The sequence below is a fragment of the Hemiscyllium ocellatum genome, chromosome 16 (genome assembly GCF_020745735.1).
Source record: "Hemiscyllium ocellatum isolate sHemOce1 chromosome 16, sHemOce1.pat.X.cur, whole genome shotgun sequence".
In the NCBI taxonomy this organism is placed as follows: Eukaryota; Metazoa; Chordata; class Chondrichthyes; order Orectolobiformes; family Hemiscylliidae; genus Hemiscyllium; species Hemiscyllium ocellatum.
Window position 1 is genome coordinate 49841158 of NC_083416.1, and position 16949 is coordinate 49858106.

General features: G+C 40.4%; 1 protein-coding gene across 6 annotated transcripts in view; it reads left to right on the forward strand.

The window, feature by feature from the left end:
• Nucleotides 1-16949, forward strand: part of LOC132823420 (rho GTPase-activating protein 26-like) — a 248532-nt gene that overhangs the window by 200450 nt on the left and 31133 nt on the right. For 4 of the 6 annotated variants that reach the window (XM_060837239.1, XM_060837241.1, XM_060837242.1 and 1 more), the window contains one exon: nucleotides 10164-10323. In XM_060837239.1, the coding sequence (XP_060693222.1) occupies nucleotides 10164-10323 (160 nt within the window). The remainder of the gene's footprint in view (nucleotides 1-10163; nucleotides 10324-16949) is intronic. The other 2 variants (XM_060837240.1, XM_060837244.1) reach the window with 1 other exon arrangement.

Below are 16949 nucleotides of genomic sequence, written 5' to 3' on the forward strand. Positions count from 1 at the left end.
CTGATACTAATTATATCAAATATATGGTGATAGTGTGAGAAATTGGCATGGAGAAAGATGAACAGCCTTGATCTAAAATGAGGGTGTGATAATAATGAAGTTCCTAATGATTACTCCTTCTTATGCGTTTCTGTGTTTCTTTGTTTTGTGTAGAGTCATATAGATGTACAACAAGGAAACAGACCCTTCGGCCCAATTCATCCGTGCTGACCAGACATCCCAACCCAATCTAGTCTCACCTGCCAGCATCTGGCCCATATCCCTCCAAACCTCTCCAATTCAAATACCCATCCAGATGCCTTTCAAATGTTGCAGTTGTACTCACCTCCACTTCCGCTGGCAGCTCATTCCATACGTGTACCACCCTCTGCGTGGAAAAAGTTGCCCCTTAGGTCTCTTTTATATCTTTTTCCTCTCACCCTATGCCCTCTAGTTCTGGACTCCCCGACCCCAGAGAAAAGACTTTGTCTATTTATCCTCTCCATGCCCGTCATGACTTTATAAACTTCTATAAGATCACCCCTCAGCCTCCGACGCTCCAGGGAAAACAGCCCCAGCCTATACAACCTCTCCCTCTAGCTCAAATCCTCCAACCTCGGCAATATCCTCGTATATCTTTTCTGAACCCTTTCAAGTTTCACAATATCTCTCGAATAGGAAGGAGACCAGAATTGCATGCAATATTCCAACAGTGGCCTAACCATTGTCCTGTACAGCTGCAACATGACCTCCCTACTCCTGTACTCAATATTCTGACCAATAAAGGAAAGCATACCAAACGCCGCCACCTCTATCCTATCTACCTGTGACTCCCTTTCAGGGAGCAATGAACCTAAACTCCAAGGTCTCTTTGTTCAGCAACACTCCGAAGGGCCTTACCATTAAGTGTACAAGTCCTGCTAAGATTTGCGTTCCCAAAATGCAACACTTCTCATTTATCTAAATTAAACTCCATCTGCCACTTCTCAGCCCATTAGCCCATCTGATCAAGATCCTGTTGTAATCTGAGATAACGTTCTTTGCTATTCATTCCATCTCCAATTTTGGTGTCTTCTGCAAACTTACTAATTATACCCATTATGCTCACATCCAAATCATTTATATAAATGAAGAAAAGTAATGAATCCAGCACTGATCCTTGTGGCACTCCACTGGTCACAGACCTCCAGTCTGAAAAACAACCCTCCACCACCATCTTCTGTCTTCTACCTTTGAGCCAGTTCTGTATCCAAATGGCTAGTTCTCCCTGTATTCCATGAGATCTAAGCTTGCTAACCAGTCTCCCATGGGGAAACTTGTTGAATGCTTTACTGAAGACCATAGAGATCACAATTCTGCCCTCATCAATCCTCTTTGTTACTTCTTCAAAAAACTCAGTCATGTTTGTGAGACATGATTTCCCATGCTCAAAGCCATGTTGACTATCCCTGATCAATCCTTGTCTTTTCAAATACATCCTGTTCCTCAGGATTCCCTCCATCAACTTGCTCATCACCAACTTCAGGCTCTCACTGGTCTATAGTTCCCTGGCTTGTACTTACCATCTTTCTTAAACAGTGGCACCACGTTAGCCAACCTCCAGTCTTCCAGCACCTTACCTGTGACAATTGATGATACAAATATCTCAGTAAGAGGTTCAGCAATCATTTCCGTAGCTTCCCACAGAGTTCTGGGTTACACCTAATCAGGTGCTGGGGATTTATCCACTTTTATGTTTGAGGGGCCCTATTCTCTCCCTCGTTACCCTTTTGTCCTTAATATATTTGTAAAATCTCTTTGGATTCTCCTTAACTCTATTTGCCAAAGCTATCTCATGTCCCCTTTTTGCCTTGCTGATTTCCCTCTTAAGTATACTCTACTGTCTTTATACTCTTCTAAGGATTCACTTGCGCAATCCTGATTATACCTGACATATACTTCCTCCTTTTTCTTAACCAAAACCTCAATTTCTTTAGTCATCCAGCATTCCCTATACCTACCAGTCTTTCCTTTCACCCTAACAGGAATAGACTTTCTCTGAACTCTTGTTATCTAATTTCAGAAGGCTTCCCATTTTCCAGCCGTCCTTTTACCTATGAACATCTGCGCCCAATCAGCTTTTGAAAGTTCTTGCCTAATACTGTCAAAATTAGCCTTCCTCCAATTTGGAACTTCAACTTTTGGATCAGGTGTATCCTTTTCCATCACTATTTTAAAATTAATAGAATTATGGTCGCTGGCCCCAAAGTGCTCCCCCACTGACACCTCAGTCACCTGCCCTGCTTTATTTCCCAAAATTAGGTCAAGTTTTGCACCTTCTCTAGTAGGTATATCCACACACTGAATCAGAAGATTTTCTTGTACACTTGAATAAATTTACGTTGCTACTATGTGGTCTACCAGAATTAATCACAAAATTCTAATAATTCTTTTGCGTAATATATTTGAATTTATTTTTCATTAGGTTGTGCTTTTGTCTTGTCTTATTTTTAAATGTGTTCCTTATTTTAGCCATTTTTTGTATACATCAAGACTTGTCAGCAAAATTTAAGCCAAGTTGAGTAAAAGGGGTTGTGACAGCAAGGAAAGGAAGTTTGCTGAGTGATAAGTAAGAGAAACTCATGGTACATACTGTTGGATTTTATTAGCACCTCTGTGATTCTTGATCAAAATTAATGTGGTGTGTAGACATACAAGGCACAACATACAAATTGCCATTGTTAACTTTAAGGAAGTTAATGATCAACTTCAAAATGACATCATCAAGCTGGTGGAATTCATAGACACGTCAGGTGAAATTTCGAGAATGTGAAGTAGTATGTTTTGTAGGAAGAAGGAGGAAACAGTATAAAATAAAGAAGACAATTCTAAATGGGGTGCCTATGAAGAGGCATATGTGCTCTGTCTGTTAAAGACTTTGGAGAAGGCTGAGAAGCAACCTTTGCCTTCTTAAAGCCATTAAGTACAGAAGCAAGAATGTTATGGTTACTCTTTTACAAAACATTGGTTTGACCTCAATTTGAATACTGTGTCTAATTCTGGATATTGTGTTTTAAGTAAGGTATAAGGGAATTGAGGAGAGCACAGAAAAGATTTATGAGACTTGTTCTAGGGAAGACAGGCTAATAATGAAAAACTGGTGAAGCAGGAACTGTTCACGGAGACAAGAAAATTGAGAGGAGAGAAGATTGAGGTTTCTAAAATAATGAAGAATATAGACAGAATAGGTATGAAGACATTTTTCTACAGTTTGAAGGATGGAGAACCAGAACACACTGATTTAAGGTTATTTAAAAAAGGAACTAGGTAACGTGAGAAAAAAAAACTCTAAATGGCTATGCTCTGAAATGCACTGCCTTGAATGACTTTCAAAAGAAAATTGAATAATTATTTGAAGAGAAAAAGATCTTTGGAGTGCCACAGGAAGAAGGCAGGGAGTTGGCTTAACGGAGCAGGTTTTACATAGAGATTAAAGGGACATAACAGGCTCAGTGCTGTAATAATTGTGATTCTACAAGTCCTCCCTTAATCACCATATAAAGAAAGAGATTGAATTTTGTAAATCTTTCCTCATTCTCAAACTTGGAATCATTTCCCTTGCTGTTCTCTATATCTTCTATAATATTTATATCGGTATTCAGCATTATGGAACAACACTTTTCATCCAAAGCAAGTCCGGAAATATTTGTATACAAGAAGAATAAATTTAGGTGGACTAATGTATGTTGCTTCAACCTTAGCTTTTCTTAAACCTATTGTTACATTGCATTTCTTTCTTGAACTCCTTTTTTTTTAAAGGGAACAAATTGAGTTAAAGTTCCACAGGCATTGACAATTCAGGTATATAAACAAGTTATGCTAGTTTTGAGTAATGCCTGGCAAAAATATTATGATTATGATTGTTGGAGGTCAATAATTCCAGTCACAGGACCTCATTATAAAGTTCCTCAGAACAATATCCTAGAACCAGCCATCTTTAGCTCATTCATCAATGTCCTTTCCTCCATTATTAGGTTAGATTACTTAGTGTGGAAACAGGCCCTTCGGCCCAACAAGTCCACACCGACCCGCCAAAGCGCACCCACCCAGACCCATTCACCCCTGAACCTAACACTACGGGCAATTTAGCGTGGCCAATTCACCTAACCTGCACATTTTTGGAGCATGGGAGGAAACTGGAGCACCCGGAGGAAACCCACACAGACACGGGGAGAATGTACAAACTCCACACAGTCAGTCACCTGAGGCGGGAATTGAACCCAGGTCTCTGGAGCTGTGAGGCAACAATGCTAACCACTGTGCCACTGTGCCGCCTTAAGTTAGAAATGGAGGTCTTGCACAGTGCTCAGCATTATCTGTAACTCCTCAGTACTGAAGCTGTACATGTCAATATACTGCAAGATTTGGGCAGCGTTCAGGCTTGGACTGCTAAGTGTCAAGAAACATTGCGAGAAACCTTTGCTGGGTAATGAGCATCTCAAACAAGAGAGAATCTAACTATTTCCATTTGGCATTGAATGGTGTTACCCTTGCTGAATCTTGCATTATGAACATCCTGGGAGTTACTATTGACAAGAAACAGAACTGGAGCAGCCAAATAAATACTGTGGCTACAAGTGCAATTCAGAGTCTGGGATTCTATGGTGAGTAACTCATCTCATAAGGGATTTACTGCATCAACTCATCAAAGTCCCTTCCAAATCTGTGATCTCTCATCCAGCAGCACAGTGGTTTCGTGGATAACATTGCTACATTACAACACCAGGGACTTAGGATCGATTCCAATCTTGGGTGACTGCTTTGTGGAGATTGCACTTTCTCCCTGAATTTGCATGGATGTTCCAGTTTCTTGCTGCAGTCCAAAAATGTGCAGGTTAGGTGGGGATTGTCCATACTAAACAGCCCCAAAGTGTCCAGAGAGGTACAAAATAGATGGATGAGTCACAGAAAATGTGTGGTTCTGGAGTTAGGCTAGGGTGGGTGAGTCTGTGTGGGATGCTGTTTGGGGGATCAGTGCAGTCTTATGGACCAGATGATGTCTATTTGCACTGCAGAGATTCTGTGAGATACATTTGTACGGTTTGTCCAAGGACACCAAAATCTTCAAGCAATATGAGTGGTCATTCACATGAAAACGTAATCTCAGACGGTGTCACAAAGCTAGTTCATTTTTCTAAAAGCTGTTCCTTTTCTAAAGGATACTGTGTCCTTGGGTTTTTTTCAGTGGAGTCGAAAACAGTCAGGGCTCCTAAACGACTGGTTTGGTGCAGAGATGAAAGGGTTTATTGAGAGGCCTTTTTGTTTATATGTAAACAGATAAGACTTTAGGCCAAAGCTTTTATGTTTTAGAAGTAATCTGTATAATGAAAGGGAAGTGGTCAGTCCTAAAAGCTGAAGTCTTGTTTGAGTCAGTTCAGCAGAAGCTGTGTGGAAATAGGCTGCTAAACTCTCTCTCGTTCTGTCTTTCTAACTTCGATCTGTAAGCCTTTGTTTTGTTTTTACTGTGTTTAAGGGGTTTGTTTATTGGGACTGTTGTGCATATTCAGAACAGCATAATTAAGTCTAGTTTGGACAGACTGAGTTCTGTAAGTATTCTTTATTCTGGTCTTTGTGTTTCATTCCATAATTTTGTGAATACATCTTTGTCTGTTTTAAAACCTGGTAGTCAACCTAGCTAACTTACTCTGGGTAATTTTCACTATGCACTTACCGAAACAAATCACCAAGTTACGGTCTAGGCTGCCTGCTTAGCAATGTTTTGAGTGATCTGGCCTAGTCCATAACGACAGCAAATCATAATGATTGCCACTCAGTTTTTAACATGAGAGGAAATTGACATTCCCCTCCCACACCCCCCGGATAACGAAAACCAAAACACCCAGAGAGGCTTGTCTCTCCTCATACTCTGTTAAGAGAAGTGTGACAACCTACCTCTCAACGCCCACTCTGTTACAAAGGAGTGGTTAAATTAAATGAAATCCTTTCACTCACTCTATCATCAAAAAGTAACCATTTATTTATCTAACTCCAACAGTGAACAAACTAACAGAAACATTATTAAACTGAATAATCGCCTCTAACTACTAACAGTTCCCAAATCCAACAAATTTTTAATGTTCTAATAAATACAAGTCCCATTTATATAACAAACCAATAGAATATAGTCTCTTGAAGTTACAGCTAGGCTATGTCTTCTGGACCTTTCTGTGTCTTCTCTGTTGATCTTCTTTCAGGAATGCCTCTTCCTTAGAATTATTGCATCAGGAACGCCTCTTGGTGTCAGGAATATTATCTAAGAGTGCTGCTGTACCTTTAGTCAGGAGATGGTTACTCTGAGAGAGCTAATCCCTTCAGATGGTAGTTTGCTTTCTTGCAATTTTCAAATGCCCTCTTCCTTTATACCCTTGATGACCTGTTAATGTGTTTACAATTGGATTGGTTCTAGGTTGTCAAAATCATCAGATTTAAATTTAATTAGTCCCTCATCTCCAAGTGCTTGATTAGATTAGATTACTTACAGTGTGGAAACAGGCCCTTCGGCCCAACAAATCCACACCGACCTGCCGAAGCGCAACCCACCCATTCTCCTACATTTATCCCTTTACCTAACACTACCGGCAATTTAGCATGGCCAATTCACTTGACCTGCTCATCTTTGGACTGTGGGAGGAAACCCACGCAGATACGGGGAGAATATGCAAACTCCACACAGTCAGTCGCCTGAGTTGGGAATTGAACCCAGGTCTCTGGCGCTGTGAAGCAGCAGTGCTAACCACTATGCCACTGTGCTGCCCACTTTTTGTTTGGTGTTACAGTCCCTCCTGTTCCTCAGTACCTGCTGCTGGTGTTACTGTCTCTCTTGTTCCTCAGTACCTGCTCCTGCTGCTATTACTGTCTTAGTTAAAAGTAATTAACTAACTTTAAAATCTGTTGTCTAGGTAAAATTACTGCTTTGCCTACTAACAATGCAGCCTTTTGATACAAATGTTCTAATTCAAGCACCTGCCACAGGGAAGCTGTTGCCCATACACTCATTTTCCAATCACAAAGTATAAAAAACACAATCTTTTAAAAGGGACCACACACTATTTCCCCCACCCTATCATTTTATAAACATCAAATTCGAACATCTTGTCGTCAAATCCACAAATACTCTTCCCAACTTTGCATTAGATTAAGATTAGATTAGATTACTTACAGTGTGGAAACAGGCCCTTCGGCCCAACAAGTCCACACCGACCCGCCGAAGCGCAACCCACCCATGCCCCTACATTTACCCCATTACCTAACACTATGGGCAATTTAGCATGGTCAATTCACCTGACCTGCACATCTTTGAACTGTGGGAGGAAACCGGAGCACCCGGAGGAAACCCACGCAGATACGGGGAGAACGTGCAAACTCCACACAGTCAGTCGCCTGAGGCGGGAATTGAACCCAGGTCCCTGGCGCTGCGAGGCAGCAGTGCTAACCACTGTGCCACCGTGCCGCCCGAAGGTAGCAACTGAAGTATTATTATTTTTTTAAAATTATGGAATCTTGCCAGAAAATGAAGGGAATAACACTTAGCTTTTAAAGTTATTTTTTTCAGTGATAGAAAGGTGGTACAGTATTTAAATTGCACCATCCAAAGCAACGAAGAAGAGAATTCTTTAGTGGGTTCTGAATTTGTTACATGAGTTAGATGGTGAAATTGAGCGAGTATCAATATGAGTGCATTGATGTTGGAGATGTTTTGTTGGCACTCATTTGCTAGATCTGGACCAATATTTATCAACCCTTCAGAGTAAACTTGCTACAGGAGATTTATCCTTGCCACATTTGCTTCACAAAAAAAGATGGTTTGTGGCATTATGATTCTGGGACAATTTAGATCTGATATAGCTCCTGCTGGAGAAATTGAGACTACTAAGGTTTTCATCCCAGCTTTCATTCTATCAAACCTTCAATCCTTCCACATGAGATAGTTTGCTATATGTACAAATGTCAAAAAAAATTGTAAATGCTATTTATTCAGCGTGACACCTTAATTCCTTTTCCCATGGAATCAAATATTGTTTGGTATCAAACTTTCACACAGTGACAGCTTTCAATTGAAAGGTCTGACAAATTACATCTATAAAGACATTGTAGGGTTGTTCATATTATATGGAATATGCACATTAAAAAAGTAATTATTCACATCAATGGTTCTTAACTAGGAAGCAAATATGCCTCACTATGTGTTAGCACAGACCAACCACAGTTTTGCAAGTAGAAATTACAATTGGAAAGTTGTTCTACGCCAAGGAGATCAGCATCTATATCCACAACTGGTGATTCTGCTCAGAAATCCCTGAATGAATGTAGGAAAGCTTTGGCTTGGAGTCTAAATATCTGTTCACTGTACTCTGCCTTTAAGCTTTGACACAGTGCAATGAAGCATTAATGGTGCAAATATTAAAATTATGTCTCTCAAAGATAGTTCTTATTCACAACGTTGTTTTCTACCATAATCTGAGTCCCATGAGGGATGTCTGCAAAAGTGAGGAACAAGACTGTCATTGCCCTTCTCCTGATACCTTCCCTGTTTCAACTGCATACAAGAGACCCGGAAGAGTGCATTGACTTGATTCATCTGGTACCTATTATTATGAATCAGGGGTCAACCTCCTTCTCTGAGAACGAACGCTGAAACATCCATAGAGGCTAGGCTCACCTTGCCTTGCTTCATATGCTGTTTTTAAAAAAAGTGTGGTAAACAGAATAGTTGAAAATGTGTTGCTGGTTAAAGCACAGCAGGTCAGGCAGCATCCAAGGAATAGGAAATTCGACGTTTCGGGCATAAGCCCTTCATCAGGAATGGTAAACAGAATAGCCTACCTCTCGACTCCCAATCTGTAACAAAGGCTTGGTTAAATGAAATGAATTTTTTTCACTTACTGTATAAATCAATCAGTAACAATTTATTTATGTAAGTCCAACAATAAGCAAATTAACAGAACCACTAACAAACCAAACAATTCCCCATTAACTATTAACTATCGTTAATAAACTATTCTAATGGTATGCTGTTTCAATAAAATCAAGTCCCACTTAATATATACATATATCGAAGAAATAGAAGTTAGTTTCCCGAAATTGCAGCTAAGGCGTCACCGTCCTCGGAACTTTGTGTTTTCTTCTGTCTTCCTCCATCCGAAACGCTTTCTCAGTCATTTTCTTCTGACCAAAATGCCTTCTCTGATGTTGGTACCGATGTTATTTGGATTATTTAGATGCTTTCTCTGATACATAGATGACTGTAAGAGCCAATTTCTCTTGAGAACTGAGGACTCTTAACTGATAGCAGATGACAGTTTGATCTCCCCTGTCAGTCCAATTGCCCCCTTATTTATACCCGTAACGGTCAATTAATTCCTTTACAATCGGATTGGTTCCAGGTAGTCAAAACCCTCTGGTTTAAATTTAATAGGTTTTTAGTAAATAAGGGCTTGTTCTGAAATAATTAGCCAATGTAAGGTAGTTCCCATAATAACAAACACGCCTACGGTTTCCAATCACACAGCCAATTGTAACATGTTTCCATTTTAAAACTGTCTGTCCATCTGCAGCTCCTTGCAGACATTTTCTGGTTTAAATTTCCAAGCTTAGAAAGGTATTTTATGCCTCAAAGGGACTACGCAGTCTTCCCTGTTCTGCAGGGAATGTGTGAAATCTTATCTGATTTTGTTTGAATACATATGTGTTCTAACACAGCATATCTAACAGAAAGGAAATGAATGAATGTCTAATTTTCTTAGCAAAGGTTACCAAACATTGACTTTGTATTTTCTTGAATATGGATTTAATGTAAGGACCAGCAGACCATCTCTGCGATGCAAAGTGAGTGGATGTCTGCATGTTTAAGTGCAGTCCTTGCCTTTGAAGGTAGTGGAATATTCAGCTAGTAATTTTGGGAATTTCAATTCCATTCATGCATGCAGCAATACTGGTCAATTCAAGGGAAGTACTTGAGCAAAGTTAATAACATTAAAATGATGAAATTTTAATTTCAAGGTAAAGGTGAAACTAGTTGATTTAATCTTTTAGCAGTAAAACTGCATTTATAACTTTTGGTAAAAGCATTTGTTGGAAAGTGATTGTAGAATATTTTGCCACTTGGGTAGATATATCAAATGTAAAGAAAAATGTTTTATTCTTAGCAGAGAAGCAGAAAAACATTACAAACTCCAGTACTGAATCTGTGGTCATCGCTGCTGTGAACGCTTCATTGAATGCTAAAACTCATCGACAAAGTGTGCATAGCCTTGGCTCTTGTGACACTGAAACTTCTACAGTGAAACTAGAACGACCCAATTCTCTGTAAGTACAGCAGCAGTTTACATTATTTGCTGATTTCTGTGAAACAAAACGTAGAGCTATAGAGCAATAAGAATGTCTCTTCTGTGGACATCTTTTCTACTATGCATATTTCTAAATCCATGATAATTGCACTGGTGATTCAGAATTTGCTACAGGACTCATTAAAGATTTGTAATTAAACTTTTTTACAAATGTTTTGATTGGAGTATCCATTTTATGTTACAAATAGAATAAAATTGTTCAATGACTCAATAGGGTAGAATTGAGTGCAAAATGGATATGGTAAATAGATAAAATCTTTTCCCTGGGGTCGGGGAGTCCAGAACTAGAGGGTTTAGGGTGAGAGGGGAAAGACATAGAAGGGACCTAAGGGGCAACTTTTAACACACAGTGGATGGTACGTGTATGGAATGAGCTGCCAGAACAAGTGGTGGAGGCTGATACAATTGCAACATTTAAGGGGCATTTGGATGGTATTTGATTAGGAAGGGTTTAGAGGGATATGGGCCGGGTGCTGGCAGGTGGGGCTAGATTAGGTTGGGATATCTGGTCGGCATGGATGGGTTGGACCGAAGGGTCTATTTCCATGCTGAACATCTCTAGGACTCTATGACTATGACTTTAAATGGATCATAGTAAGATGGACACTATTGGATGCATTGCTTACCATTTACTTTTTGGATTCACTGGATCTAGAAAAGGGGCACTTACTCTAGAAGATTCCTGGTGAAGAGCGTTTGCCCGAAATGTCGATTTTCCTGCTCCTCTAATGCTGCCTGACCTGCTGTGCTTTTCCAGCACCACTCTAATCTTGACTCTAGTTTCCAGCATCTGCAGTCCTCACTTTTGCCTACTGTAAAAGGCAGCTAACACAATACCCTTAATATGTTCATTTTTTAACTGTAATTCTGTTTTCTCAATGTATTTTATTTTGTTCCAGTCCCACATTTCACACAGTGCCGTTATATTTTTATTATGATGTTGCAGTATCCCAGCAGATCATAATGTTCTTCTCCTACACTTTTCATTTACAAAGGTTCTGGTATCTCTAGTATATGGTGAGTGTCAATCCTTGAGAAATAGGAGACAGTGAGGTCTGCAGATGCTGGAGATCAGAGTTGAGAGTGTGTTACTGGAAAAGCACAGCAGGTAAGGCAGCATCCGAGGAGCAGGAGAATCTAAGTTTCGGGCCGGAGCCCTTCATCAGGAATGAGGTTGGGAGCCTCTGGGGTGTAGAGATAAATGGGAGTGGTTGGGGCTGGGGAGAAAGTAGCTGAGAGTGCAAGAGGTGAAGGCAGATGGGGGTAACAGTGAGAGGTCAGAGGGGAGGGTGGAGCAGATAGGTGGGAAGGAAGATTGACAGGTGGGACAGGTCTTGAGGGCGGTGCTGAGTCGAAAGGTTAGAACTGGAGTAAGGGGGGGGGAGGGGAAATTAGGAAACTGGTGAAGTCCACATTGATGACCTGAGGCGGACCCTTCAATTAATGTGGACTTTACCAGTTTTCCGATTTCTCTTCCCCCCACCTTACCCCAGTTCTAACCTTTCGACTCAGCACTGCCCTCAAGACCTATCCCAACTGTCAATCTTTATTCCCAGCTATCCGCTCCACCCTCCCCTCTAACCTATCACTTTCATCCCCACCTCCATCCACCTATTGCGCTCTCAGCTACCTTCTCCCCAGCCACACTCCCCTCCCATTTATCGCTCCACCCCTGAAGCTCCCAGCCGCATTCCTGATGAAGGGCTCCTGTCTGAAATGTTGATTTTCCTGCTCCTCCAGTGCTGCCTCACCTGGTGTACTTTTCCAGCAACACACTCATCCTTGAGAAATAGCTGAAGGGAGGGGAAAAGATGAATATGGTTCAAAACCATGGGATTTACTTTGCTTATCTCTCTTGCACTGTACTATGAATAAGACTTGACATTGGAGACCGAGTTATTGAATAAATTCAATGTGTTCTGTGGTGGTGAATTTCAAAGACTAGTGAACTTTTTTGGGAGATTAAAATTCTTCTCAATTCTGTCTTATTTGGAAACCTCTTATTTAAAAACTGTCCTTCAATGTTCAATTTACCCCACCAGTCATAGAATCATGCAGCATGGAAGTAGACTCTTCAGTCCAACTTGTCCATACCAATCAGGTTTCTCCAAACTGAACTAGTCCCACTTGCCTGTTTTTAGCCTAAATCCCTCGACTTTTCCTATTCATGTACCTATCCAAATGTCTTTTAAATATTGTAACTGTACTGGCATCTACCACCTCATTTGGCAGTTCATTCCATATACAAACCACCCTTGCTGAAAAGTTGCCCCTCAGATCCCTATTGAATCTTCTGCCTCTCACCTTAAAAATATGTCCTCTAGTTTTGAGCTCCCCCTTGCAAGTGAAAATATCTTTGTTATTCATTTTATCTACGCCCCTCATGATTTTATAAACCTCTATAAGGTCACACCTCTACACCCTATGCTCCAGTGAAAAAATTCACAGTCAATCCAGACTTTCCTCATAAGTCAAACTCTTCAGTCCCAGCACCATCCTGGGAAATATTTTCTGCACCCACTCCAATTTAATAACATCCTTTCTCTGGCAGTCATGATTTGGAGATGCCGGTGTTGGACTGGGGTGTACAAAGCTAAAATTCGCACAACACCAGGTTATAGTCCAAGAGGTTTAATTGGAAGCATTGCTTTCGGAGCATTGCTCCTTCATCAGGTGGTTGAGGAGTACACAACTGTAAGACAACAGAATTTGTAGCAAAAGTTTACAGTGTGATGTAACTGAAATTATACATTGAAAAATACCTTGATTGTTTGTTAAATCTCTCATCTGTTAGAATGACCATGATAGTTTCACTTCTTTCTTATGTAAATCACAAAACTTTTTTTAAAAGTTACATTCTCTGGTTAACTATAACAATTGGTGTCAGCCCAGATAAGATGTTGAAGCTTCTGTTGTCTGTTCCATAATGTCTAGACTGATTCTAATCTAAAAATAAGTTAACAGAGTCTTACATGGATTCAGCAGTTTTTGAGCAAAGTACAATGTAACTCTGCAAATACAAATTCACCCCAAAAATGTTTGTGTGTGTGTGTGAAGGGATCTAAGTCTGAGAGGGGGTGTGTGTGGGTGTGTGGATGTGTGGGTGTGAGAGAGAGTGTGAGAGAAGGGATCTAAGTCTGAGAGTGGGTGTGTGTGTGGGTGTGTGAGAGAATGCGTATGCGTGTGAGAGGATGCATGTGTGGGAGTGTGTGTGTCTGTAGGAGTGTGTATGTGTGTCTGGGGTGGGGGGTTGTGAGTGTCTGTGACAGAGAGTGTATATGTGTGCGCGTGTGAGTGTAAAGTGGTCTAAGTCTGTGAGAGAATGCATGTGGGTGTGTGTGTGTGTGTGTGTCTGCAGGGGTGTGTCTGTCTGTCTGGGGTGGAGTGTAGAAGTATTCCCTCCCAGTTGGAGAACACTTTAGCACATTCGACCTCGAACCTTCGGGTGACCATTCTCCAAGGTGGACTTTGGGACAGGCAGCAGCGAAAAGTGGCGGCCAGAGGCTGATATCTAAATTTGGTACCCATAGGGAGGGCCTCAACCGGGACCTTGGGATCATGTCACACTACAGGTGAACACCATTGCACTATACATACACGTAGACATGTGCACTCTTGTGCTCCCGCTCCCCCTCCCTCTCCCGCTCCTGCTCTTGCGCGCTCTCTCTCACTGTCTCTCTCGCTCTCTCTCTCTCTCTCTCGCTCTCGTTCTCTCCCTCTCTCAAAAGTACCCTTACACACACACTCTTTCACTCTCAAACCCCCCCCCCACACACACACACACACACACACACACACACGGGGTGAATTTGTATTTGTAGAGTTACATTGTACTTTGCTCAAAAACTGCATGAATCCTCATAAGACTGTTAACTCATTTTTTAAATTAGAATCAGTCTAAACATGATGGCACAGACAACATCTTATCTGGGCGGACACCAATTGTTACAGTTAACCTGGGAATGATAACTTTTTAAAAATATTTTGTGATATACATGTAAAAGAAGTGAAACTTCTAACAGGTGAGAGACTTAACAAGCAAACAAGGTTTTTTTAATGTATAATTTCAGTTACATCACACTGTAAACTTCTGCTATAAATTCAGTGTCTTACAATTGTGTACTCCACCTGATGAAGGAGCAGTGCTCCGAAAGTTAGTGCTTCCAATTCAACCTGTTGGATTATAACCTGGTGTTGTGGTTTTTAGCTTCCTCAAGCAGGACAGTATGCAAAAGTGGCCTGCCCAATGTCCTGTACAACATGACATCCCAAACTTGGTGTAGTTTGGCCAGGATTTCCACCAATGATGGTTGAAATGTCCAGGATTCAATTCTTTGGCAAAATTGTTCTTTGGAGTTCTGCTGTAGGTGGAGCTCTGGTGTTTGATTCTTATACAGATTTTTGTCTTTCAGGGCTATGAGGTGAGGGCCAACATCCACTCAGCATCTTTTTGTCAAGCCCTCTTTGTTTTAGTAAAATCTCTTGTTCTTCTGAACTCCTGTGAAATTAGGCCCAATCTTCATAAAGCAGCTTCTTCAATTAAGGAATGAACTGAGTGAACCTTCTCTGAACTGCCTCCAGTGCTGCTGCTTAAATGATTAGAACTCATCTAGTATGGCTTAACCTGTACTCCTGTAACAAGGGCTCCCTACTTTGATACTGTATTCCACTTCTAAGGTCAATATTTCGTTTACCACCCTAATTACTGTACCTGCATGCTCAACTTTTGTGATTCATCTACAAGGGCAATAAGGTCCCGCTGTTGTGCAGTATTCTGTAGTGACTCTTAACCAATAGGAGTTTGTCTGTTTTTCTCACCTAAGTACATAATGTCTCATGTTCTCACATTTTGTATATTCCACAGGCTAAATTTTGCCAACTCACTTAAACTATGTATACTTGCAGACTTGGGTGCTCCTCACAACATGCTTTCCTTCTGATCCTTTTATTGTTTTATTGTTTTATTCTGTGACATGAAAGTAGTCTTGAAGGAGAATAAATGCAGTTCCAGTGTCCTACACTTCCAAACAGTCTGTTATACTTCGATCCTGCATTCAGTCAAAGGAAAAGAGCTTTGAGAGATCAGTGGAGTATGAAAGACAGAAGAGTGTGGAGTTCGACCAGAACAGGAGAGATTGGAATTAGAAATTAGGAGTGGGAATAGCAATTCAGTGCTCCAAGCCACTCTGCCATTTAACGTAATCATGGCTGATCTTATCATGCTCTCAACTCCACTTTTCTGCTTGTTCCCATAGCCCTTTATCCCATTTTTCATCTAAAACTTATCTATTTCTTTCTTGATCCGTCTCCATTGCACTCTGGGGCAGTATGTTTCTGAGACAATTAAATTCTCCTCATATCAGTTTTGAACTTACCTCCTCTCTTCCTATGACATCTTTTTCAAGACTGTCAACAAGGGGGGCATCTGTTGAAAGTCCACTTTATCAATCCCCTTGAGGATTTTATATACCTCAGTCAGATCACCCCTTCCTGTTCTGAACTGCAGCAAATGCAGGCCCAAGCTATTCAACTGCTCCTCATACAACAGCCCTTTCATTCCTGGAATCAATCTGGTGAACATGTTCTGAACTGCCTCCAACCACATCCTTCCTCAAGTAAGGAGACCGAAACTGGACACAATATTCCAGATGTGATCTCACCAATGCATTACATAATTGTAACAATGCTTCTTTATTTTTATAATCCAGTTCTTTTCGAATAAATGCCTGGATTCCATTTGCCTTTCTGATTACGTACTGCACCTACATAGGCACTTTCTGTGATTCATGCATAAAGACTGATCCATCGGCACTGATGCACTTTGAATCTGCTTCCTATTTAAATAATAATTTTCCTTACCTTTTTCCAGCTAAAATAGACAACATATGGGAGAAGAAAAGAGCAATACTATTGGACAATATTGATTCTCACATAGATAAGGCTAAAATTAATGGAGTGGAGCCCACATTTTAGAATGCATTTGAGACAGTGTTTCCCCAGCAGTATGTTTTACATTGAACAAACAAAATTGCATTCCTTGATTTAGTTCTTGGAAATGAAGTGAGATGAATTTCTGATGTAATTAAGAGGAATAATAGACACTTGTGACCACAGCACAGTTCTTTATGAAAATGAAAAAGGGTGAGGAAGCGTTTTTAAAAAAGGAAAAACAGAAGATAGTAGGAGATAATTAACTGGACAAAAAAGTTAACCAGCAGTCTGATAGATCAGTTGTAAAAAAAACTTTGAATTTGAGGGCAAAGGTAATAACTAGTTGTACTCTTCAAAATTTAACTTTATATAAAATTATATCGATTAAGACTAAACTAAAATCAAGCTACGTGAAACCAGGGCTGCTCATATTAAAACTTGACTAATGTAGAAAATGTGGTGAAAAATGAAAAGGAAAATTTGGAAACAAACATAAGAAAAAGACTTGTCTATATGGTCAAGAGTTTGATAAACATAATGGGAGTAAAAAAGATACAGGAGATTGCATCATTGAACAAAGAAATGGGAGCTACTAAAATAAAATCAGAAAATGCCGGTAATACTCAGCACAGCAGACAGTACTTGTGGACAGAA